This window comes from Dunckerocampus dactyliophorus, chromosome 9, assembly GCF_027744805.1.
Source record: "Dunckerocampus dactyliophorus isolate RoL2022-P2 chromosome 9, RoL_Ddac_1.1, whole genome shotgun sequence".
Classification (NCBI taxonomy): domain Eukaryota; kingdom Metazoa; phylum Chordata; class Actinopteri; order Syngnathiformes; family Syngnathidae; genus Dunckerocampus; species Dunckerocampus dactyliophorus.
In genome coordinates this window covers 4,405,502-4,431,216 of record NC_072827.1, presented here as the reverse complement: position 1 = coordinate 4,431,216, position 25,715 = coordinate 4,405,502, and the positions used below count along the sequence as shown (strand labels likewise).

The window sequence follows — 25,715 nt, the reverse complement described above, 5'->3', positions numbered from 1 at the left end:
CTAACGCGTTATCCTGGCACTGGAGGAGCCGCGTTTGAGTATCTGCAGCGTGACGATGATCTTGACAGATTTCCTGAACCAGGGGTAGAAGAAGGCGTAGATGAGCGGGTTGAGGCAAGAGTTCAAGTAGAACAAACAGACCAGGAAAGGTTGAGAAGAAACTTTGTGATCGCTGTCGGACCCCGTCATCATGTAAATGTTATACGGCCAGAGGCACACCAGGAACGCCGCCACCACCACACCTAGCGTCAAGGCCGCTTTAATTTCTTTCCTCGGGATGCCACGCTGCTGGGCATGGCGGGAGCGCACAGCACGAAGGTGCATCAAGGCCACCACAAACACTCTCAAGTACAGAAGCATGATGGCAGCGATGGGGACGATGAAGGTCAACACCATGTCCACCGCCAGTTCGATGAAGCTGCTGGAAAACACGCAGTCGCCGTAGCAGGATGCCGAAGAACCCCGGTGCAACAGTTTGTTCCGGAACATCAGTGTGAGGTAGACGAGAGAACACAGCCAGCACAGACTAACGCACATTTGGGTCCTCTTAGGGGTGACTCTGGTGGCGTAGCGCAGAGGGTCACAAATGGCCATGTTGCGATCGATGGAAATGAGCACCATGTTACCCACAGAGGCAGACATCACAAAGTAGTCCAGGACCAGAAGGAAAGCACACATGGCGTCGCCAAGGGTCCAACAGCCGTCGATGGACAGACTCTGGCAGAACAGCAGGATGCTCACAAAAAAATCTGAGATGGCCAGCGAGAGGAGGAGGAAGTTGGTGGGGGTGTGAAGCTGCCTGCAACACAGATGACAACACAAATGAAAAGCATTGCAGGAACAAAAGCATCCATTTTCCCAGATAAACATCCACACCAAAAAACCTGTGACTACTTGAAATGAGCAATGGCGACGATGACCAGCAGGTTGAGGGCGGCAGTGAGCACGGAGATCACGTAGAGCACGGCGGCATAGAACTCCGAGTGAGGGCGGTGTGCCTTCATGCAAGAGGTGTTGACCTGTGGGAAGCAGAGTTCCACTCTCTCCATCGCTGGGCAGGAGTCAGGGAAAAGTGAGGCTCGGGGCAATATTTACCTCCGACGTCTCTCACTTGGACACCGATGTCCTGGCCCCCCCCCCCTCATCATGACATCACCATGAAGGATGATGTAAGCCTTGGTGCAACCAATGGGATAGTCCACATTCACCCTCCGAACAAGTTCAACAAAGATTTCAAATGAATCGTGATGCAAGAGTGATGACAGGATGTCTCAAATAGGAAACATGCCCATTTCCATCAAGTAGTGCTTGGGGTCAGAATGGACAGTATGAAGTCCATCCATCCATCCATTTTCTATACCGCTTCTTCTCTTCAGGCTCACGGGGGCATGCTCGAGCCTATCCCAGCTGACTTCGGGCGACAGGCGGGGTACACCCTGGACTGGTCGCCAGCCAATGGCAGGGCACATATAGACAAACAACCATTCACACTCTCATTCATACCTATGGACAATTTAGAGTCTCCAATTAAACTAAAATGCATGTTTTTGGAATGTGGGAGGAAGCCGGAGTACCCGGAGAAAACCCACACACGCACGGGGAGAACATGCAAACTCCACACAGAAATGCCCAACGGAGATTCAAACCCAGATCTTCCAGTTCTCCAGACTGTGACTGTGTGGCCAACATGCTAACCACTAGACCAGTGATTTTCAACAAGTGTGCCGCGGCACACGACTGTGCCGTGAGAGATCGTTGGATGTGCCGTGGGAAATTATCGAATATCACCTTATTAACCATTTGTCACAGATGCTATACTCTTGTGTCAGTGGAGGGCAGCAGAGACAATAGAGTTAGTGCTGAACGGCAGGTGATGGTGTGCAATCACAGCAAGACGAGCAAAAGACAGTGATGAAGAAGTTTCTGAGAAGGAAAAATGCAAATGCCGAAGTGGGCTCTCGACAAAATTCTGACCCAGATGAAGGCCCTAGTATGAGGGGTCAACAAAAGAAAAAAGACAAGATGGTGAGCTCGAGGCAATACAGCGAAAGCTACACTGCATTTGGATTTACTTTCACCGGGGATGCAACGGCACCAACTCCGCTTTGTTGTTGTTGCTGTTGTATGTACTTTATTTATCCCACAGCGGGGAAATTTACTTGTTACAGCAGCAAGCAAGCAAGACAAGTAAAGAGAACAGTAAAGTAAAGTAAGGTACAGCATCATGACTACAACATGGTTCAGGTGGTGCAGGTGTTGTAAAGCCTGACAGCGGTCGGTATGAAGGACCTGCGGAACCTCTCCTTCTTACACCGTGGGTGTAACAGTCTGCTGCTGAAGGAGCTGCTAAGGGAACCCACAGTGTCATGTAGCGGGTGAGAGGTGTTGTTCATGATGGATTTGCTTGGTGTGTGGTGAGAAACTATCCAATAGCGCCATGGTGCCAAGCAAGCTAAAACGTCATCTGACAACGAAACACCCTTCCGTTCAAAACAAGCCGGCGGACTATTTTGTACGTTTATGTGCAAAGAATGAGAAACAGGCAGCTTTTTTGAGAAAAAACACAAAGGTAAACGAGAGAGCCCTCAAAGCTAGCTATCTTGTTGCTGAACTCATAGCTAAATCAAAAAAGTTCCGCACTGTGGCAGAAACATTAATATTGCCAGCTTGTAAAGCCATTGTAAATGAAATGCTCGGCCAAAGAGATAGCTGAAGTGCCTCTGTCAGATAACACTATTGCAAGACGTATTGATGACTTGTCTGCATATATCGAAACTGTTGTTTTGGAAAAGATTCGCATCTGTCAGAAATTTGTCTTGCAACTTGATGAGTCAACGGATATTAGTGGACACTGTCAGCTCTTGGCCAACGTACGTTTTGTGGATGGAGAAGTCATCAGAGAAAACTTTTTATTCTGCAAGACTCTGCCAGAAAAATCAACGGGAGAGGAAATATTTCGGGTTACGTCGGATCTTGACAAAAGAGGGCTCAAGTGGGAAAACTGCGCAGGTGTCTGCACTGATGGGCCGCAGCCATGGTCGGGCGCATCAAAGGCTTCGTGCGCAGGGTCAAAGAAGGTTACGCACTGGTTACGCACTGGTTTTTGCACCGTGAGGCCCTCGTTGCAAAGACCTTGCCAACAGATTTAGCTCCTGTTTGGATGATGTTGTTGTGCATCGTGAACTTTGTGAAGACGCGACCTTTGAAATGTCGCTTATTTGCGTCTTTGTGTGAGGAAATGGGAGCGGATCATAAAGTCTTATTGCTCCACACGGAGGTCCGGTGGCTGTCACGTGGCAAAGTTCTGGCCCGTGTGTATGAGCTGCGAGAGGAACTTAACGTTTTTTGACAAGGGAGAGCTCGGATTACTCAAAGCTGTTTGCAAGTGATGAGTGGTGTGCAAAGCTGGCGTATTTGGCTGATATATTTCATCATCTGAATGAACTGAACACACGGATGCAAGGTCGAAATGAAAACCTGCTTACAAGCACTGATAAAATGAACGGATTCCGTTTAAAGGTGCAGCTCTGGCAACAACATGTGCAGCGTGGTAACCTTGAGATGTTCCCTCTCACCAAGAAACTGCATGATGGCAACACTGCTGCAATGTGCCAAGTGATTTACACACATTTGAAAACTCTTGAAGAGAAGTTTTCATTTTATTTCTCTTCAGCCTTCGCAGAATGCCTTGACTGGGTCAGGGACTCATACAGCTCAGCATCCGTTGCTGGAAAGAACATGAGTTTAAAGGAGCAAGAGGAACTCATTGAACTGAAACAAGCTTGTGGTTTCAGGCTAAACTTAGCTGATCTTCCTTTGGATAGTTTTTGGTTATCTGTTGCCAAGGAATTCCCCATTTCGGCCAAGAAAGCTATTTTGATATTGCTCCCGTTTTCAATCACATATCTGTGTGAGCTGAGTTTTTCAAGCTTGACTGCGATAAAAACTAAAAACAGAGAGAGACTGAAAGCTGTTGAGGAAGAGCTTTGTGTGTGTCTTTCTACCATTCCTACCAGGATATCCATTTTGTATTCATCGAAACAGGCCCAGGTTTCACAGTAGGTAAGTATAAATACATTTACAAACTATATTATCAACTATATGTATTATGTGTACTGTGTTGGAGTGTCATTTTGTGCCAATTGGGTTGGTGGTGTGCCTTAGGATTTTGTAAATGTAAAAAATGTGCCGCGGCTCAAAAAAGGTTGAAAATCACTGCACTAGACCACCGTGCGTCCCAGTATGGAGTTTTCATCTTAAAAGAAATGTGCACTTTTTGTTTTTTTAAATTTTGCCCCTCATCCACAATCCTTATATTAAACATGAACACACGTCTTTCTCTTTTCTGCATGTTCTAAAGAGAGAAGAACATCTCGCATATGAGAGCTAACAATGCACCGGGACACACCTATTTTGACTAAAAACCCCTAAAAAAGGGTGAGGAGCTCAGTCATCCTGGAGGGGCTCAGAGTAGAGCCGCTGCTCCTTCCCCTGGAGAGGAGCCAGTGGAGGTGGCTCGGGCATCTAGTCCGCATGCCTCCAGGACGCCTCCCTGGTGAAGTGTTCCCGGCAGGTCCAGCCGGGAGAAGGTCCCAGGGAAGACCCAGGACACGCTGGAGGGATTATGTCTCACAGCTGGCCTGGGATGGCCTTGATGGTGTCCTCCCGGTGGAACTGAAAGAGGTGGCTACGGACCGGTAAGTCTGGGCTTCCCTACTGAGACTGCCGTCCCCGTGACCCGCACCCGAATAAGTGGAAGAAAATGGATGGATGGAAGCCCGAAAAGAAAACTCCAAAAAGAAAATGCCAACAATGTTGTATTTATATACTGTAAGTGACCTGTATATAAACCAAGCTACAGCAACATTGTTATTATAGCAGAAGAACATGAAGAACTATTTTTCTGGTGTAGTGAGGCAGCGCCTCACGCCACTGTCGAGAGGTAACAGGCCCACTCCTAAACAATCAGATAGGACACCAACTATACTGACTAGGAAACAAGAACAAGCACATGAACAACCAGGAATAGGCAACCAAATGATGTGGAAAGCCTTCCTGGTAAGGTCTATTCAGGGGTTCTGGAGAGGAGGATTTGCCGGATAGTTGAATCTCAGGATCTCAGGAGGAACAGTGTGGTTGTGGTTCTGGTCGTGCAACTGTGGACCAACTCTACGCTCTCAGCAGGGTCCTTGAGGGCACATGGGAGTGTGCCCAACCAGTCTACATGTGTTTTGTGGACTTGGAGAAGGCATTCGACCGTGTTCCCCGAGGAATTCTGTGGAGAGTACTCTGGGAGTATGGGTTATTGGACCACATACTGTAATTCAGGCTGTTCGTTCCCTGTATGACTGACATCAGAGTTTGGTTCGCATTGACGGAAATAAGTCGGACCCTTTTCCGTGAGGGTTGGACTCCGCCAGGGCTGCCCTTTGTCACCGATTCTGGGAGAGGGATTCGGGGAGAGGGAAGTCTGGACTTCCCGCTTAGGCTGCTGCCCCCACGACCCGACCTCGGATAAGCTGAAGAAGATGGGTGGATGGATGGATTTGGATTTGAATGACATTTATGTGAACATGATTTAGCTCAATGACAGTGCCGTTTGTCTTTGAATGATATGTAAGTTGCTGACATGTAAAAGAAACAACAAAGCGAGTGTGTGATTGCATCAAGAGAGGGAGTACACACAGGTATGCACACACTTGTTGCATGAGTGCTCCTTGATGGTCCCCTAGCAATCGAAGGTGTGAAACAAACAGGTGAGCGTGACATGATGCAAGCTCCATGCTGAAAAACAAATCCACGCAAGACCAAGAAATACAAACCATGATCATGTTGCACTAGATAGATACTTTATTCTTTATCTCTAAGACAACCACACGTGCCTGGTCAAATATTTTACCTTTTTGGTAAGAAGGCTAAAAAGAGCAGCATTTTGATGAAGAAGGTGAGATATTGAATACAACAAATAACTCAGCAAAACAGGCAGGTGGCATACGTGTTGATCTCGCTGCCTTTTGCATCAGTCACATCTTCAGTGAAAGTAAAAGTTACCTGAAGTGTTCATTCATCCCTTTCATTCATCATTTATATGCATTTACAATAGTTTTATGCATGTAAAACTATTAAAAGGTGTTTTATTGTGGCATAAACTGTGCTAGCAAAGAATGACTGAGACAACTGCTGATGACATCATAGATGGTCGACGGAGCTGACTTCCACCCTCTGTTTCCATGTATTAGCAAGCTAATAGGATGCTAACGAGGACGTTGTGGGACTTAAAAAAAAATACATCAAAGGAAAAGTGAGGCATGAATACACGTGCATTGTAAAGACAGAAAAATAGGGAAAAAAAGGAGCAGGTAATTAATGCACGGAATGGGACACACCTATTCTGCCTAGAAAGGTTTTATGGTTTTCTATCCATGCTGTGAGCATGTAGCAACAGATGCATTCATGATAACATGTCATACTTAAAAGTATTTTGGGAACTTCCTTCCTGGGTGCATTGATTTCACATAACAACATAGAAAGGAAGGCTACACCTACCGTTAAATTTTCCAAACTCACACACAAAAACACAGCAGCAGTGGCGGCAGCTCCAATATGTCGTGTTACCTTTCGCTGGTGGCCTGAAGCATTGTGAGCGAGTGTGTGGTGAAGCTAGTCGCTAACAGGCTAGTAGCTAGCCAGTGTGGTGTGGCGAGGTGTCACTACGCGAGTGACATAGTTCTTGGGCATAACAATGTGAATAACAATAATCACAACGATGTTGTGAACATCATACAGTATTTCTCTATAAGAGATTGATCTTAGAGGAAAATGAAACTTAAACCATTTATGTGCAAGAACAACACTGAAACAACACAACACAGCATTTCAGTATGCCCAGTTAAATTATGGAATGGACTGAGCAAGGAACTCAAACAAGTAGCAAGATGAGTGATTCCAAAAAACAATATAAGCAGTTGATGTTTGCTAAACATAAGGCAGAAGAGTCTTGATTATTATCCTTATTGTTCTGTCATGCTTGTTTTTATTTTTTATTATTTATTAATTATTACACTGATTATTATATGGAAAAATATTACATGGAATACAGGAAGTGAATAACATGTACTGCACAAGATGTGGAATGGATGGAGGGTAGGATTAAATAAGCTTTGCTTCTTCCTACTCCTTTTGGACATGTGGAACTGTGAAATGATTCATGAGATGTATTCCATTGCAACCTGCATGCATGTTCAAATAAAACTAAACCAAACCAAACCTGCTTAAGCCCAGGCCATGGTAACTATGGCTGGACCTCCAGTAGAATCAATGGTCGAGAGAGATCTGCGCCTCCTTGCCGGCTGGTTGCACACCTGAAGAGGATGTTAAATACAGACAGTTGAGTGCTTGTGTTTAATGTAATGGGCAGAATCAAAAACTCCAAATGACCTGGATGCATGAGTTTCCCTGTTGCACGCACAGGTCTACCCTGCAGTGCAGGAAGATTTCACTGATTTCACTGCCCAAGAATTTGAACATGTTGAAGGAGAAGTAGTTGGACGTTCCCTGCCCGTTGCCTTCCATGTGGATTGTTGAGTCAGCAGGGTTAGGACATCTAGTTGGGCACAGGAGTGGAGACGTGACAAGGACATCCAGCAACAGAATCTTTGTTGGCCTCTTTTCACACAACTCACCCTGCAGTGATGAGGTCATATCGAACGCTCCCATTTGAAGACAACTGATCGGTGGCCCAGCAGGACTCTGTCACTACAGAGATGGCGTTTCCCTCCAGTCCATACGCCTTGACCTCTACCCAGATTTTTTCATTGAGCAGAACCCCGGTACTCGACTGTACGGGTCGGGTTCTTCCGGGATTCGTGTACGCAGTCATGGTCAGGGTGTAATCCCACTCTCCCGACGTGAAGTGTTTAATCACCGGGCTGCCAAGTACAAACACAAGCAAGTTTCTTAATGAAACATACCAAAGGTAGCAACTCCGGAACTGGACACCAGCCGCTCACCTATCTTTGATTTTGATGGCCAGTCCGTCAAGGTCTGGTTGGTCAAAATGGCAGGAGAAGTCCATGTGCACGTTTCTGTAACGTGTCACGACACTGGAGATGTTAGGTGTCATGATGACATTCTTGTAGGTTATTTTGCTGGAGTTTGCCTGAAGGGGTACATATGCACAGAGGTTGTCAGTGCTCTAGATGCAACCAGTCCAGATTGTCTGTTTTCTTCTAAGGATAGTCGGATACACACCTTAATGATTGCACCACAAGTACGGTCCCTATCGAAGTTAAACGACACCATGTGGGTCTTATCGTCAATGTCACCTTTGCAGCTCTCGTCGTTGAGGTGTAGCCTCGTGTAGTCGATGCCCTTCTCCAACAGAAGGCAACAGTACATGTTCACCGACGCAGACGAGTGGTTGCAAACCGCTGGCTCACCTGATTTTTGCACAACAAGAGACCGCACAGATGCATCTCTGCTTCCAAAACCAATATAAAAACAATTGCCAAGCGTTGTTGTCGACATACCAAACTTGTCTTTGGCTCTGTAGTCGGAGGCAAAAAGGGCCCGGCAAAGGCAGTGGGCTTCTCCGTCGTAGCTCATACCGCAGAACTCGTGGTCACTACAGAACTTGTCCCGGCAAAGAGCCTCAGGACCGGCAGCTGTAAGACAAATTTCGGAGGGTGTTGGCATGAGTTTTCAACCTCTTAAAAAAGTTTCTAACTAAAATCCTAAATGATAATGAACCTGTTTTCCTTAGGCAATTTCCCATCCTTTGGAGCAGAGTTAGACAATCTTGCTAACCTCCTTGGACAAAAGTAGTACTAGATCAGTGTGTAGTCCTGTTTACTGTTATGTAAATTGTAACCCCATCTCACTATGTCAAAACATTGGAAGTCGATTATTGCTGAATTCGCCTGACAAGAAATCTCTCCGAATGCCAATCTCTTTACCGCATTCAGTCGTTGACCTCCAGTCCTCCACCGTGACATTGCCCTGTTGGCGACAGGCCCTGGTGTAGGCCTCCATGAAGTGGCATTTGAGGCCATCTACTGCAGGGGATCGACACAAATGGCTGATGCAGGCCGAAATGAAGGGCTCGGGGTCGATGTGTACATGGCACTGGGTGAAGGGATCCTGCCACATGAGCTGACACCTGTTGGCAAGCAAACATGGAGGTCCAGTCATTCGTAAGTATTCCAGATGTTCTTTCAAAGTAAGTGTTTTACCATTCAGTTGTGGAGTTGCAGTCCATCATGCTATTCTCACCATCTTTGTGTTGCGTCTCACAGCCTGTAATGCTGTGCTCTGAGACTCTCTCTTTACTAAAATCTACAGAAGAATTGCCACATAATCCATGTACGGCAGCTTCATTATCACCTGTTAAAAAATATGGGTGTAGAATCCAGGTTAATACTGCCATGCTTTTATGTGAAAGCTTAATTTGCACTGAGCAGGAAGTCACTGTGCATGCATGTTTTCATGCTGTAATGACCCCTTTGGGTCTCGCATTTTATCTTGACATAAGTGGTCGACTTTTTATATCGACGTCTGCTCAAGCGGGCACTATGTAATAAGAAGAATAACATGGTGGGCCAGAAACATAAGCGGGACTGATTATAGCAGGTTCCACCGCACCGTAACTTAGATCTACGTTTGTAGATAAATTCTTTGCATTTGAACCAACGCCAGCTATGTTAAAGTGCCTCGGACTGAAGCGAGACTGTCCTATTTAGCAAGGATTGCTGCAGTTTTCAGAGGTGCCCTCCGAAGGATTCGCCTCTATAGACCATAAGCAGTTTATCAGAACTTCCTATTCAGGTCAAGCTGTAGTCTACTTGTTCACTGCTAGAGATTTCTGTTAGTCTAAACACTAACACCAAAACCAGCTGCTTTCTGTTCATACCTTTCAGGTGGATTTGCACCATGTTGCCATCAAAGAAGACCGTAAGGGTGTAGTTGGACTGTGATAGCTTAGCAGTCACTCCGCTCTGGTCCTTGGAGAGTTCCACGCCATGGACAGTTGTCGCTGTGGTGTCGAGAGCTTGCAACCTGTCGTTGATCTTGATGGCGACAGAAGACCAGAAACACTGTGAATCCATCACCGTCCAAGTCATCCCTCTGGATTGAGTGTGGATGAATTCTTACCTCAACTCTGCCACCTTGCAGCAGCTTCATTTGAACATCTTGGCTGTCCAGATGCAGGATCACATGGTCCAAGAAGCTGACATCTTTGTGGTGGCGCTCCCGGAAGACGCCCTGTATCCGGACGTCAGGGACAGCCTCGGACTTCATTAGAGTGTATCCACAGCGATCGGACACGGTATGAGCGCGGCCGACAAAATCGATGACAGTGGAGGCGGTGAGCGTGCACATGGCGTCAAAGGCGCAGCTGATATAGCAAGTACAGGCACACAAAGTCACTCAAGGACTTTAATAGTTGGATAAACCAACTGGGCGGCTTGTCAATTTACCTGCCGTTGCCCCGGCAATGGTGCATGGGTGGACATTCACTGACCGCAGTAGCGACTCCATTCACGTTGCAGGTCACCGTAGAGCAGATGTCTGGGTCGCTAACAGTTGTATTAGTCATGTAAACAGAACCTTTGATTTGGGACATTTAGGTTAGTGTTTCATTGTTTTAACCAGAATACAGGAGCCATCGCATCAGCTAACCTGAGAGTCGGCATCCACTCATGTCTGTAATGACACCCATGCTCGTTTCATTGGCTGGAAACACGTGTTTGAAAACCGTTTCACCTTTTACCTGTGTGTCCGCCACCTGGACCAAAGACATTTATTTATCAGGAGATATCAGGGCAAGACTGCGACAACAGTCTATTATGGGGAGATTCTGAATTAAATACAGTTTTGGAAAATTACAAGAAGAAAGTTGAAATAGTTTGATTTTCTTTTTTAAAAGCAACAGCAGAAATGAAAAAAACAGCTGTAATTTTATGAGAAAAAAGTAAAAATATAAAGAGAATTTTTTTTACGAGAATAGACTAACGTCATTTTAGTAGCACAGAGTTTAAATATAAGTGTATGTTTACACTCCTGATTAAAATGTTAAAAGCATTTTTTTGCACTGTCGGATCTTAAGGTTGTCCAAGTAGAGCTTAAACATGCAAAAAAAGAAATTGGAATGAGACAAAAAAGCAATTTACTGCCAAGAAGCATTAAAGTGAAACCTCAGCAAAAGTTTAAGAGCACAGCCTTTAAAAGGAAAAATGTTGGTAAAAATGTGGACTGAATGTGATTTAGTGTCAGGCATTCACACTGTCATGATCTCTTGGTGGCAAAGGCAAAAAGCTTTCTCTCTTTGAACATGGTAGGATTATTGAGCTGCATTAGCAAGGCCTCTCGCAGCGCACCATTGCTGCTGAGGTTGGACGCAGTAAGGCTCATTTCAAACTTCTTCAAACATCCTGAGGCTCAAAAGCCAAGTGGTAGACTAAAAAAAACTAGCTGGGGGATCCCATTGGCTGTCCAACAAGACACAGGACCATCCTCGGCCCAAATGAAGGTTGTCACTGGTGCCGAGTGTAGTCCAATAACCATCAGATGCCATCTGCCAGAGAAGGCTTTTAAGAAGAAAAATGCTCTTCAAAGACCTGGTCTCCTTCAAGGGTTGGAATTTGCAGGAGAGCACCAAACATGGGACATTGAAAGGTGGAAGAAAGTTTTATTCTCCCTTGACGATCCAGGTGGCTTCCAATGTTACTGGCATGACAATGAGATCCCATCTGAGATGCTTTCCACACGACACAGTGGAGGTAGCGCCATCATGATCCTTCAGTGGAACAATGGAGCTTCCGGTTGTGCAGGGGCGTCAAATGGCAGCCGGCTATGTGGAGATGTTGCAGGGGGCATCCCTCATGACTGAAGGCCCTCATCTGTGTGGTAATGACTGGCTTTTTCAACAGGACAACGCTGCACTTCACAAAGGACTTCTTCCAGAGGAATAAGCTCCCTCTTTCAGACCATCTTGCATGTTCCCCTCATCTAAATCCAATGGAGAACATTTGGGGATGGATGGCAAGGGAAGTTTATCAGTTCCAGACAATGGATGCCCTCCGTGAAGCCATCTTACCACCTGGAGCAACATTCCCACTAGGCTCCTGGAAACTCTGGCATCAAGCATTTACACAAACCCATTTTTCACCTCAATAACAAGCTACTCATCAATACTTTTTCAACATTTCTGTTACGTTCTGGCTTTGTGGCGTTATGGTGACAACCTCGAGGATGCAGAGAGCTGGACCAAGTCTCGGTAAACATGTATGTATATATAATAATAATTGCTGCAATGCAGCGGCAGGGCTACAAAACTACAGGCATCAAGCACAGTGATCCAACACAAAGAGAAGCGTGCAAACACAAAATCAGCGGCAGGTGCGCCTCGGCAGGAAAGTAAGAAAAGGACAAAAGCATGAAACCAAACAGGAAATATAACAATAAAAACATGACAGCCGGAACTAAGGAATGAACAGAAACAATACCAGGCTGGTCACGCCGGATATCACGCAGAGCGTGACAATTTAATATCTATTTTACCGCCGGATATCACGCAGAGCGTGACAATTTAATATCTATTTTACCGCCGGATATCACGCAGAGCGTGACAATTTAATATCTATTTTAAGGGTTTTCTTTGAGCTATTGTCTTAAACTTTTGATCAGGGGATGAACTGCTTATTTCACTTTAATGCTTCTTTGAAATGAATTGCTTTTTTCCTCACTCTACTTTGAACTTCCTTAAGATCCAACAGTACAAAATGTACATTTTTCAACTGCTTTTAACATTTGGATAAGGTGTGGAATTTATAATATTTGTGGAAGTTGTACTTTATGAAAAACAAACAAAACAAAATGAAGTTGCAATTCTTGAAAAATCAGGTTGGAAAAAAACTTCTTATATTATGGGAATAAAGTCATAATATTTCCAAAAGAAAATGAACAAGAACTATTGAAGAAGTAAGTTGAAATATTTGGAAAATAAAAAAACACCACCAAAAATGGGAAAAAAGAGCTAAGTGGATAATAATAATTATTATAATAATGGGCTTTTTCACCTATATTACAAACAGAGATGCTGTTTCTTGCACATATTTCTACAAGTAGATGCCCGAGATTCCTTTGTTTTGTCTTTGTGAACATAAAGTTAGCTCAGGTTTTTCATCTGGGTTTTTCTGATGTTGCTGTGATAAAACAAGTCATTTATGTTGAAAAAGGCAGTGCCACACTTACAAGATCTACATCTGTGTACCCGGAATACGTCCTGATGGCTAGAATAGCTTGTGTTCCAAAGTTGCCCAGTTCTACCTGTTGGACCTGTCAGCATGAAAGGTAAATTACAAACATAACAACATCTTGAGAGGTAAAGTAACCAAAAACCTGCCTCGGAATATTCACTGTCTTTCAAAGGTATCACGTTGACGCATTTCCCAGCATGCTTCAGGTCTGGTAAGATCTTATGGACCCCGGATCCTGTGGGTATCTCTTGTGTGAGTATGGACCAGTTGCCTCTGTCTGCCGTCCCTCCTGACATCACTATGCAGTCGTTTTGGACACCGGTTTCGTAAGCGCCATTGAAGCATAGTGTAAATTGGCTGTCGTTGAGCGCCACCTTTGTCAAATAAAAACAAACACACATAAATGTCTCCTAAAGCAATACAGTCTTTCCTCGCCACATCGCAGTTTGAGCATCGCTCCCTCACACAATCCCAGGTTTTTCAAAAATGAATTAACTCCATTCATTCAACCCATCAGTATCGGACATTTTAGACGATTTTGAACAACATAGAAAAGGGATTGTTTTACATCAAAATAACAATTTACATATATAACACTGTGAACTATTCACAATTTTCACATTTGGAACAGAAGTATGTGTGTGCACGCGTGTATGCATGTGCTTGTGTTAAAATTTCCCAATCCTCCACGCTCTCTCACTTCCTCCTTCCCATCATGTGTGTTTTTTGTGTCCACATGATCTCTGCCGAGATCTTATAAAAAAAAAGCACTTCTGCCACCTAGTGGCCATTTTTATGTCTTAAAACTGCTCTTAAGTAAAATGCATTAGTAGGGAGTTGCGTCATCACCTCTCTTGCGCAAAAAAACGTCAAAGACTTGGTATTGAAAGAGTTAATTAACAAATGATCAGTGTTTCGTGGTTGAATACACCCTATTATTAGTAAACAAAAAATACATATTTAAGCAAATTCTACTTATTCTTTGCCCAAATTAAGCATTTTCAATTATAAAAATGGCTAAATGAACGAACCAAATTAACCAAAATACAAAAATACAAGGCAGAAGAAGCATTCTAATTGTGAATGTAAATGTAGTATTTTACATTGGCCACTAGGTGTCAGTAATTGTTTGGTGAGATGGGCACCAGACATGATTGTCAGACCAGGTAGGTTTAAATGATAATATAATAATAATACAGGCTACTGTTAATAATAATCCACGACAAGCTAAAACTCAACTCTGAATCTCCAACGTCACTTCCTGTCCTCCACACATCTCCACGAAGGTCCCCTAGGGAACACATTTACTGTGACACACACAAGCAGGAGTTTTATTTAATTCTTAAATGGCTTACTTACTCTTATTATATCTACTATGTTGGCTAATACGAGTGTAAAGCTGCCATTACAATGACCGATGAGACAATAGCCACCGCAGGAAGTACGCTTTCCAGAAAAAAACAACAACAAGGTTATCTTATTTATGTCTGATATGTCTCATTTTCTCTGATTAAATCTCACTATATTTGGTAATAGTGACCATAGGGGTGTTATTTCATGTCTAGAGGGCTCTAATAATGTTAAAAGCTATAAACAGGTTTTCTGTGCCATAACTACAAAAATATTCCATTAACTAATACTGAACCCTACTTCGTGGGATTTTACGTATCAGGTCTGGAACAAATTAAGCGCCATAAATGAGGGGCGACTGTAGTATTCTAGGCTCCCCCTGTGGTGGTGAAGTGTACATCCATTACAGAGGTTGTCTTTCCTGCATTTTTGTGACTTTGTGTTACTTACATATACTTTTTGGTACTTCTGTCCATAGTAAGTGATGGGACAGGCTGTGATGTCCATCTCTCCAGAGCTGGTAAAAGTCCAGTCCGTTGCAGCCGCGCCTGAATGGACAAATATTTTTTACATTTGTAATGTTCCACGTGTGCTGTCGCAGTAACACACACTGACTAAATGTTTTTCTTTATTCCACTTTCAGGATGGAGGCAGACACATGGATGGTGTCTTACCTGCCTGTAGGCCGAGCGCCGCCAGGTATAGAATGAAGCAGGACATGCTGGAGGTTCACTCACAGGTAGCTGAAACACATACAATATACAGCTATGATATGTTGTTCTTCTTCTACATACCGTGGTGTGAAGAAGTGTTTGCCCTCTTCCTGATTTTTTTTTGTACGTTTGTCACATTTAAATGTTTCAGATCATCAAACAAAATCAGTCAGTGACAACACAACTCAACACTTTTTAAATGAAACTCTTTATTATTAAGGGAGAAAAAACATCCAAAACTACATAGCCCTGTGTGAAAAAGTGATTACAACTAATAGCAGCAACAACTGCAATCAAGCGTTTGTGATAACTTGCAGTGAGTCTCTTACAGCGCTGTGGAGGAATTTTGCAGAATTGTTGTCATTCAGCCACATTGGAGGCTTTTCCAGCATGAAGCGCCTTTTTAAGGTCATGCCACAGCACCTCAATAGGATTCAGGTCAGGACTTGGACTAGGCCACTCCAAAGTCTTCAGCCATTCAGAGGTGGACTTGCTGGTGTGTTTTGGATCATTGCCCTGCTCCATTTATCACAACAAGTCTTCCAGGTCCTGAAGACCATCACACTACCACCACCACATTTTACTGTTGCTATGACGTTCTTTTTCTGAAAGGCTCCGTTACTTTTACGCCAGATGTAATGGGACACCTCATGGGACACCTTCCAAAAAGTTCAACTTTTGTCTTGTCAGACCACAGAGTATTTTCCCAAAGGTCTTGGAGCTCATTAAGATGTTTTCTGGCAAAATGGAGATGAGCCTTAATGTTGTTTTTGTTCAGCAGTGGTTTTGGTCTTGGAACTCTGCCATGCAGGCCGTTTTTGCCCAGTGTCTTTCTTATGGTGGAATCATGAACACTAACCTTAACTGAGGCAAGTGAGGCTTGCAGTTCTTTGGATGTTGTTGTGGGGGTTTTTTGTGACCACACTGATAGATTCAATTCATCTCGGTTAAATTATCTTTAAACAGGGGGACAATCATTTTTTCCACACATGGCCATGTAGGTTTGGATTGTTTTTCTCCCTTAATGATAAAAGGTTTCATATAAAAACTGCATTTTGTGTTCAGTTGTGTTGTCATTGATTAATATTTCAATTTGTTTGATGATCTGAAACATTTAAGTGTGACAAAAATGCAAAAAAATAAGAAATCAGGAAGGGGGCAAACACTATTTCACAACACTGTATGCGGATGCTTAAGATGGTCAAAATTGATATCATGAATTGCCCAATTAGTCCAGAGAATACTGCAATGTAATAACAATCATAATTATTATACATTATTCATTTATATCAGACTTTTCAAAACCAATAAAACATATATGCAAGTCTAAAAATATAAATATAAAAATATAAAATAATTTATAATAACTAGTATTAAATGATCATTAAAATTGTCCCTGCCTGCCATCATTAAATGAGTTTATTGTGGTTTATTTGAACAATTTTATGGACTCTGTGCCTGCATACATGCCGTTCATTATTCTGCAGCTCATTAAAATACTTCACATTCAAAATTTTAAAGGCAGAAACTTTTTTTTAGCTTAATCCACAATTGAAATGACAAGATTTATTATGACATTATTATAAGTAGACGTTTCTTTCATTTCTACTTTCATTACTATCTATTATATTTTTTCATTTGTGTTTTTTAAATGATGCATTATCATTATTATTATTATTATTTATATATTTTAGAAAGTATTATTTTTCTAATTATTATTTTAATGTTATTTTTCAAAATCACCCTTGGTGTTAATAATTCAAGCACTTATTAAATGACAATTTTGACTTACTGCATGTTTCCGTTTAAAGAAATAAGCGTTTGTGGGCTGTGGTCCTACCTTGTCAGTAAAGTCCGTACTTTGAGGTTTAGTGTAGTCGTTTGTGAGGCTGTCTCCTGTCTCTGTGTTGAGGACACACTGTCTCTGTGGTTGCGTGAGTCTTTAGTCTCCCTCGCCTTGTCACTTCAACATTCCAGATGTCTTTTTGTTGTTTTTGGTGGTGACAATGCTAATTATCACCTGACAGTGTGATGTGGAAAACTCACAAAGCACCTGTCCCAGTCTGGGGCCGTATAGTCACATTATATATAGTAAACACATAATATAGTCACATTATTATGTAATACATGAGTGTGGGAATGGTCAGAGGTAGTCTCACTTCTCATCGGCTTGTTGTTATTGTGCTTCATAACGGCGTCATTGCTTGACTCAGTAACTCGGTAAAGAACAAAATGAGCATCTTGTTCAGGATGATTGACATATTATTTTCAGCAGCACAAACACGTTTTGATTCTGAAATATTGGGCGTTCCCATAACAGGCCTAAGGCAAGGTATCGAACAAATACAAAATGAATATTCAAGTGTGTGTTTTCTATGAACAGAAGTTCTAGCTTCAATGGCGCCCTGTATGAGACCCCCCCACAGGCTATGTCGCATTAGCTACCAAGTAATGTTATCTTATTTGAACGCATCCATTCCATAATATGGTAAAAATAAAGTGATGACATTGCTCCATACCTTTATCTTTGGCCTGTTTCTCCTTAATCATTGTCCCTGTCCCTGTCCCAGAAACCATTGGTTCACTCTGGAAGCATGGGAGGAGTTCTGGAAAGCCCAGGAGAATGACTTCCGGACGGCTTTGAAGAGATTCTGGACCACCATTCATCATCTCAGGAGAGGGAAGTAGTACACTGTCAACACTGTATGCTGGGGATGGTGTGCTGCTGACCTTGATTGAAATATTGTGGACCGGTGGAAGGAATACTGAAGGCCTCCTCAATGTTTTCCAATGAGGAAGCAGTCCGCAGGGACTCTCTGGTGGGCTCTCCTATTGCTCGGGCTGAGGTTGTCTGCAGGTGGGCAAAAAGTGCCTCTGTGGCAAGACCCCGGTGGTGGACAAGTTCTTCCCAGAGTTAAGGAGTGCTGGAGAGTAGGGTCTGCCGAATAGTCCAGGAGGATTCAGATTCAGGAGGATCTTTGTGGTTTTTGTCCTGATTGTAACTGTGGTCTAGCTCCGTACTTAAACTTGAGAGTGCATGGGACTAATCCCAACCAGTCTTCATGTATTTTATGGACGTGGAGAAGGCTTTTGACTGTGTTCCTTGAGGAATCCTGTGTGGAGGTACTCTGGGAGTATGGGGCATCAGACCACCTGATTTCTTGTACAACCGGTGTTAGTGCTTGGTCCGCATTGCCAGCACGTCCGACTCATTTCCAGTGAGGGTTGGACCTTGCCATGGCTTCCCTTGTTACCGATTCTCTTCATAACGTTTATGGGCCGAATGTCACGGTGCAGCCAGGGTGTTGAGGAAATCTGGTTTGGTGGCTGCAGGATTGGGTCTCTGCTTTTTGTGGATGATGTGGTCCTCCTGGCTTTATCGGGCTGTGTTCTTTAGCTCTCGATGGATCTGTTCATAGCCGAGTGTGAAGCGGCCAGGATGAAAACCTGCCCCAAGTGGAGGAGTTCAAGTAACTTGGGGTCTTGTTCACAAGTGAGGGAAGGGCGTCACATCGACAGACAGATTGATGTGGCATCTGCAGTGATGCAGACTCTGCATTGGTCCATTGTAGTCCAGAGAGAGCAGAACCGAAAGGTAAATTTTCTATTTACCGTTCGATCTACATTCCTGAATTTCACCTCTGGTCATGAGCTTTGGGTAGTGAATGAAAGAATAAGCTTGCGGGTCCAAGCGGCCAAAATGTGTTTCCTCCATAGCTCTGTGGCTGGGTTCTCTCTTAAAGAGAAGTATTGTCATCCTGGAGAAACTTGGAGTATAGCTGCTGATCCTCCACACTGCGAGGACCCAGATGAGGTGGCTCAAGCATCTGGTCCCTGGGGAGGTGTTCAGGGCATGTCTGGCCCAACCCCGGATAATGGAATATTAATTGAATGCACCAAAAAACAACCTCTCCCCCAAAGTAGTCAGCTGTTTTCTTCCTGTCGCTCACACGCATACACACAGAGCAGTGACCTGCAGTTGCGATACAGATGGCCTGCTTGAAAAAAAGGTTGCTAGTGAGTTAGCAAACAACAGAGAATGCTAAAGTTAAGATGAAAGTCTTTGGTTTTTCAGAAAATAAAAAGATCAGTGGTCTTATATTTGGATCAGTTGGGTAACTTGTTTGAATAGATGTTTTGAACTTGAGAGGATAAAAACATGACCTATAGTGGGATGTCACTCAGCGATGGATCCCCCAAAGGATATTGACGGCAACCTTTGGTAGGATGTTGACAAAGGAGGAGGAGGAGAAAGAGACTTGAAAAGCCGGCCCGGTCAGGCGCTCTCCCTGACTGAGATGGCAGAGGAGGCCGAGCTGTGCTTCCCACTGCTCGCCAACACCTCCTGCAGGAGGACACCGCGTCCTCGCTCAGCCGTCATCGGGGTGTCCCTGCTGCTGTCGGTCATGTCTCTGCTCACCATCATTCTCAACCTGCTGGTCATCATCTCCATCGCTCACTTTAGGTAGGTGCTGGTGTCTGCAGGTGTGTTTTGTGGATACTGACCGGTGTTTGCTTTGTCTTCAGACAGCTGCAGACCACGACCAACCTGTTGCTGCTTTCTCTGGCCAGTTCCGACTTCTTAGTGGGCTTCTTCATGTTGTTTCAGATCTTTCTTCTGGACAGTTGCTGGTTGTTTGGGGACCTGATGTGCGCTCTGTTGTACATTCTAGATCACGTGATAACATCTGCCTCCATTGGGAGCATGGTGCTCATATCAGTGGAGCGCTACGTAGCCATCTGTGACCCTCTTGGTTACCCCATCAGGGTCACCAAGAGAAGAGTGGGGATCTCCATCGTTGTGTGCTGGTCACTTTCGTCCGTCTTCAACATTGCGTGTTCGGTTGACACTCTGCAGCAGCCCGGCAGGGCCATCTCCTGTGTAGGCGAGTGTCTGATCATCGTCACTCCCGCTGCAGGACTAGCGGACCTGTTTTTCTCCTTTGTAGGCCCAATCACCACCATCGTGATGCTGAATATGCGAGTGTTTGTGGTCGCCATGTCTCAGGCACGTGTTACACACTCCCGTGTGGGGGTTGTCACGGCAAGGCCCTCACACGGCCCCAAGAGCTCGGAGCTGAAGGCGGCCAGGACCCTCGGGGTGGTGGTGGCCGTGTTTGTCGTGTGCATCATGCCCTTCTTCTGCGTGGTCATCTCGGGCCAGGACGTCATGCTCAAGGCGTCATCAGTGGCCATTGTAACTTATTTGTTCTACTTCAACTCCTGTCTCAACCCACTGATCTATGCTATCTTCTACCCCTGGTTCAGGAAGTCCATCAAGCTCATCGTGACGCTTCAGATTGTGCAGCCTGACTCCAGCATGGCCAACTTACTGTAGACAAACTTCATGCACTCATCTTTTTGAAGGAACATGTCGAAATGTCACCCAGTAGTTTTGTAGTAGCAGTAGTTTTGCCGTCAAATACCGGAATGCACTTCTCTTCTTTTTCATTCCTTCCTTTTTCAGCTGCTTTTTTTCCAACATTAAAAAAGCAAACAAAAAAATGTTTCAATACACACAGCTCCATCTGCTTGGAATAAATCATAAAAGTGACTTTTTGGGGAGCACAAATACACTAGGTGATTTTTATCTTTTTTGCTCTGACCTAGGTTTGTACAATATAGATATCCCTGTAGTATATAGATCATTTCAGTTCATAGCAGAATATCATGATTGTATATCTTATATCATCACCTTGTATATAACTATATTTTGTTGTTCGCCATGTAAAGGTTTTGTCATTATATGTATATAATATATATATATATAATATATATTTATATATATATATATTATATATATATGTTTATTTATTTATTTATTTATTTATTTATTTATTTATGTATGTATATGTATAAATCCATTCCAAAACAATAAAATCAATACATTAAAAATTCAAAGTGCACAAGCAAGGAAGTTTGCTTGTGACATTTTTTTTGTATTGTCAAGTTTGCTCAGACTATTATTACAGTACAGTATTCTGACAAATATTATGGTTAACTCAAGGCAGAAAAAATTATTTGGATTAATTAATATTCAATTCAAATAATGAAATTCATAAAAAATGAATACATAAAAAATCGAAAATGGAAAGCTTTTCTTGTGAAGTGTCATCAAAATAAATATGTTTACGAGACATCTATTGTTTTATTTTGTTATACTGACTGATTTGATTCACTGTGGAATTATTTGAATTATGAATCAGCACCTTAATTTGGTAGAGGGGTTTGTGTACCCCAGTGACACTAGGAGCTACGTTGTGCAGGGCTATATGGCCCGGTAGGGTCTCCCAAAGCAAACAAGTCATGGTACATACGGACCAAACGACAGCACAGTGTAACCGACCTTCTTGCTTCCTGGAGTCCATCAGAGGGTGACTCCGTTATTCTGCTGTACAATTTCAAGACCCATGTTTGCAATGATAGTGTGACCTGGAGGGGAGTGATTGGGAGGAATGGCCTCCTCGATCTGAGGAGGCCCGTGCGGTCTAACGTCATTGGACTTCTGTTCTAGCCAAAGTTACTCCATAACAAACACCATGTTCCAACATAAGGATGTCCATACGTGCATTTGGCACCAGGACACCCCAGGCCACAAGTCTATGATCGACTTTGCAGTCGTATCATCAGACCTGCGTCCGCATGTTCTGGACTCGAGGGTGAATAGAGGCGCTGAGCCGTCAACTGATCACCATCTGGTGATGAATTGGAGTAGATGGCGGGGGAGAATGCCGGACAAACCTGGGAGACCCAAACATGTAGCAAGGGTGTGCTGGGAACATCTGGCAGAGTCTCCTGTTCGTCGAGTCTTCCACACTCACCTCCAACAGAGCTTTGCCTGCATCCCGGGTGGTGCGCTCAAGCAACAGGCAACTTCAACAGTGGTTGAGGCAAAAACCAGGGTGTGGGAGGAGTTCGGTGAGGCCATGGAGCACAGGTTTTGGTTGGCCATAAAGGGGAAGCAGTGCCCAGTCAACACTGTTTACAGACCTGACCCTGACTGAGGATATAGTCAGATGTGGAAGGAATACTTTGAGGCCCTGCTCAATCCCACTGACATACCTTCTACAGAGGAAGCAGAGTCTGAGGACACAAATGTGGACAGGTCCACCACCATTTCTGAGGTAGTAAAAAAACCTTTTAGTGGGAAAGCTCTGGGGGTGGATGAGTTTCGCACTGATCATTGGCAAGGATCACCGGAGGGTGTGTTCCAACTATAGGGGGATCACACTCCGCATCCTTCCTGGCAAAGTCTATTCCAGGGTGCTGGAGAGAAGGATACAATTGTTAGTCGAACCTTGGCTACAGGAGTTGCTATGTGGTTTTCGTCTCGGTTGCAGAACGCTGGACCAGCTCTACACCATTGCAAGGGTATTGGAAGGTACATGGGAGTTTGCCCAACCAGTCTACAAGTGCTATGTAGCCTTGGAAAAGGCATTTGAGCGTGTCCCCTGCGGTGTCCCGTGGGGGGTGCTCGGGGAGTATAGAATTGGTTTGTTGGTGTTAGAAAGTTATAATATAATGGGAATAAAGTCATAATATTACAAAAATCCATCCATTTTCTTCCGCTTATCTGGATCCAGGTCACAGGGGCAGCAGTTTCACAGACTAGCGGACCTGTTTTTCTCCTTTGTAGGCCCAATCACCACCATCGTGCTGCTGAACATGCGAGTGTTTGTGGTCGCCATGTTTCAGGCACGTGTTGCACACTCCCGTGTGGGGGTTGTCACGGCAAGGCCCTCGCATGTCCCCAAGAGCTCGGAGCTGAAGGCGGCCAGGACCCTCGGGGTGGTGGTGGCCGTGTTTGTGGTGTGCATAATGCCCTTCTTCTGCGTGGTCATCTCGGGCCAGGACGTCATGCTCAACGCGTTATCATCGGCCGTTATAACCTGCTTGTTCTACTTCAACTCCTGTCTCAACCCGCTGATCTATGCTATCTTCTACCCCTGGTTCAGGAGGTCCATCAAGCTCATCGTGACGCTTCAGATTGTCCAGCCTGACTCCAGCATGGCCAACTTACTGTAGACAAACTTCATGCACTCATCTTTTTTCACCTGCTTTTTTGTCCTTATTTTGTTCGTTCAATACAATATATAAAGAAGCAAACACCCTAATGAGGATAAACGGCATAGAAAATGGATTGACTTCTTGAAGAGCACAAATACACAAAGTAATTTTTACCTGATGTTTTTTTTACTGTTAATTTTCACAGTTGTTTTTTTTTTGTTCTGACCTCGATGTGTATAATATAGATCCAGTATGTAGATCATTTGACTTCATTGCCGAATATCATGATTGTATATCTTATATCAAGGTTATGTCATGATATTTATATATAAATGAATACATTCTAAATCAGTTGTTAATTAAATAAAATACACTAGAAATTAATATATAATATAAAGTAATATAAAAGTGTTTAGGGAGTTTGCTTGTAATGTTTTTTGTAGACCTAACTTTATTAAGATTATTATTACAGTGTTCATACAAATATTATATATATAAAATATTTATCAAATATTTAAAAAATGACAATACAAAGAATCAACAAAAGTTGAATAATGAAATTCATAAAAATAATGAATGTGACGTGTCATCAAAATTAAAACGAGACATATAATATTATTTTATTAGTGATTGCTAGGTGTTTTCAGGTGACTTGATTGATTAATTCTGGAATTTATTTGAATTATGAATATTATGAGTGTTATAAATTAGTCAACATTAAAATGATATTATATTCATAATGTGTTTGTGCATGATGTGTTTTGTATTTTGAAGTTCGTCATGATCATTATTATTATTACATACTGTATATTGGGGTTAAATCCAGGCCAAAAATGAATGATAATACAACGAATAAACACAACATTTTAATAATAAAAGGCATACGAGAATGAATACCTTAAAAAAAAAATCATAGTGGTTACTTTTCTTGTGAAGTATCATGAAAATAAAAATTTTTAAGGGACATTTATTTTATATTGTGATAGTTATGTGTTCTCAGGTGACTGATTTGATTCACTGTCGAATTTATTTTAATTATGAATATTGTGAGTGTTATTGATTAGTCAATATTAGAATAAAATAAATGACGAATCGAGTATGGGCTGCTGCGCTTTCACTTGCAGGCCCATAATAATAATATTATTAATGTGTTTTGTGTGTGATAGTTTGAGTATTAAATTAAAATAATGACACTTTGATTAAAAAATGTATAAATTGAAATTCTAAATGGTTACTTTTTGCAATCATCAAAGTAAAAAAAAGTAAAAAGAAAAAAGTTTCTGAGACATCTATTGTTTTAATTTGTGATATTTACTGAAATTAGTCATTGCGGAGTTTGTTCTCATTATGAATGTTATGAGTGTTGTTATAATAATCTGTATTTTTCAATAGTAAGGTAAAAAAAAATGTAAGTAATAAAATGAATCCATGAGAAAAGTTGTCAAAAACCCAAATAGAAATATTGCCAAGATTGATACTTTATTTCAACAAAGCAATGACCCACGGTGTCATGTGTCAGGCACTCTGGCCAAGGTCACGTGATTCCTTTGACACACCGGATGCTTGTTTGTCCATGTCTGCTGCTAAACCCACACATGCTTTCTCTCAGCCTCCTTACAGCCGTCAAGACGCAACACGCCGACCAATCACATCACACAACGTCAAGCAGGTGTGCCCGAAAAGGTCATGTGACATCACAGCGGAACAAAGATGAGAAGAACAACACAGAACAAAGCAAGAGCACCATTTCTTCTAGAGGGATATGTGGTAAGGCCTTTCCGACTAAAATCCTCTTCTCAAGATATAAAAACAGATTAATGCACGTAATCGGACACACCTATTCCACCTAGAAAGGCTGCTATTAAAACACCTCCAAAAAGCTCCAACAAGGTTTTATGGTTTTCTATCCATGCTGTGAGCATGTAGTAACAGGTACTTTCATGATTACATGGAATATTTCAGTATTTTGGGAACTTCCTTCCTGGGTGCATTGATTTCACATAGCAACATAGAAAGGAACGCTACACCTAGCATCAAAAACAAAAACACAACAGCACTGGCGGCAGCTCCAATATGTAACTTTACCTTTCGTTACTGGCCTGAGACATTGTGAGCGAGTGTGTGGTGAAGCGATTTGCTAGCCGGCTAGTAGCTAGCCGGTGTGGCGTGGTGAGGTGCCACTACGCCAGTAACGTAGTTCTTGGGCGTAACAATGTTAATAACAATAATTGTCACGCTCTGTGAGTTGCCTTATTTCCTGTTAGTTCCTGTTCCCATGCCCTTATTTTGTACTTCTTCCTGTGTTGCCCTGTTCGGTGTCTGTCTGTATTCATTTTCCTTAACCTTTTGCACTTGCTACTAGTTTAGTTTCCCGTCTATTTAGCTCAGG

At 43.1% G+C, this 25,715-nt stretch overlaps 3 protein-coding genes across 3 annotated transcripts; 1 reads left to right on the top strand and 2 right to left on the bottom strand.

Annotated features, from left to right (window-relative positions):
• On the bottom strand, positions 1-1,049 carry LOC129187270 (trace amine-associated receptor 8a-like). Its single transcript, XM_054786305.1, has 2 exons — positions 895-1,049; positions 1-799 (listed from the first exon to the last, which is right to left on the bottom strand). Exons 1-2 carry the CDS (start codon positions 1,047-1,049, stop codon positions 1-3), a joined length of 954 nt encoding a protein of 317 aa, XP_054642280.1.
• Positions 1,050-7,235: 6,186 nt separating this feature from the next.
• Positions 7,236-15,326, bottom strand: LOC129187269 (uncharacterized). Its single transcript, XM_054786304.1, has 15 exons — positions 15,281-15,326; positions 15,057-15,154; positions 13,252-13,335; positions 10,678-10,783; positions 10,476-10,605; positions 10,150-10,393; positions 9,908-10,064; positions 9,231-9,381; positions 8,955-9,157; positions 8,529-8,663; positions 8,251-8,438; positions 8,010-8,158; positions 7,683-7,928; positions 7,438-7,603; positions 7,236-7,361 (listed from the first exon to the last, which is right to left on the bottom strand). Exons 1-15 carry the CDS (start codon positions 15,324-15,326, stop codon positions 7,272-7,274), a joined length of 2,193 nt encoding a protein of 730 aa, XP_054642279.1. The 3' UTR covers positions 7,236-7,271.
• Positions 15,327-18,863: 3,537 nt separating this feature from the next.
• LOC129187265 (trace amine-associated receptor 13c-like) lies at positions 18,864-23,344 on the top strand. The gene is made up of 4 exons (XM_054786293.1): positions 18,864-18,914; positions 19,546-19,784; positions 19,847-20,327; positions 23,015-23,344. Exons 1-4 carry the CDS (start codon positions 18,864-18,866, stop codon positions 23,342-23,344), a joined length of 1,101 nt encoding a protein of 366 aa, XP_054642268.1.
• Positions 23,345-25,715: the final 2,371 nt, after the last annotated feature.

Bases quoted from the DNA above. Each gene is read 5' to 3' on its own strand.
- LOC129187270 (XM_054786305.1), bottom strand. From the start codon at position 1,049: ATGGAGAGAGTGGAACTCTGCTTCCCACAGGTCAACACCTCTTGCATG. The intron at 800-894 runs GTAGTCACAGGT...TCTGTGTTGCAG, and splicing joins GTCGCCATTGCTCATTTCAA to GCAGCTTCACACCCCCACCA.
- LOC129187269 (XM_054786304.1), bottom strand. From the start codon at position 15,326: ATGTCCTGCTTCATTCTATACCTGGCGGCGCTCGGCCTACAGGCAG. The intron at 9,158-9,230 runs GTAAAACACTTA...GCTTGCCAACAG, and splicing joins TGCAACTCCACAACTGAATG to GTGTCAGCTCATGTGGCAGG. The intron at 8,664-8,954 runs GTAAAGAGATTG...TTTGTCTTACAG, and splicing joins GAGGTCAACGACTGAATGCG to CTGCCGGTCCTGAGGCTCTT.
- LOC129187265 (XM_054786293.1), top strand. From the start codon at position 18,864: ATGCAGACTCTGCATTGGTCCATTGTAGTCCAGAGAGAGCAGAACCGA. The intron at 19,785-19,846 runs GTAGGTGCTGGT...CTTTGTCTTCAG, and splicing joins ATCTCCATCGCTCACTTTAG to ACAGCTGCAGACCACGACCA. The intron at 20,328-23,014 runs GCACGTGTTACA...GCCATGTTTCAG, and splicing joins TTGTGGTCGCCATGTCTCAG to GCACGTGTTGCACACTCCCG.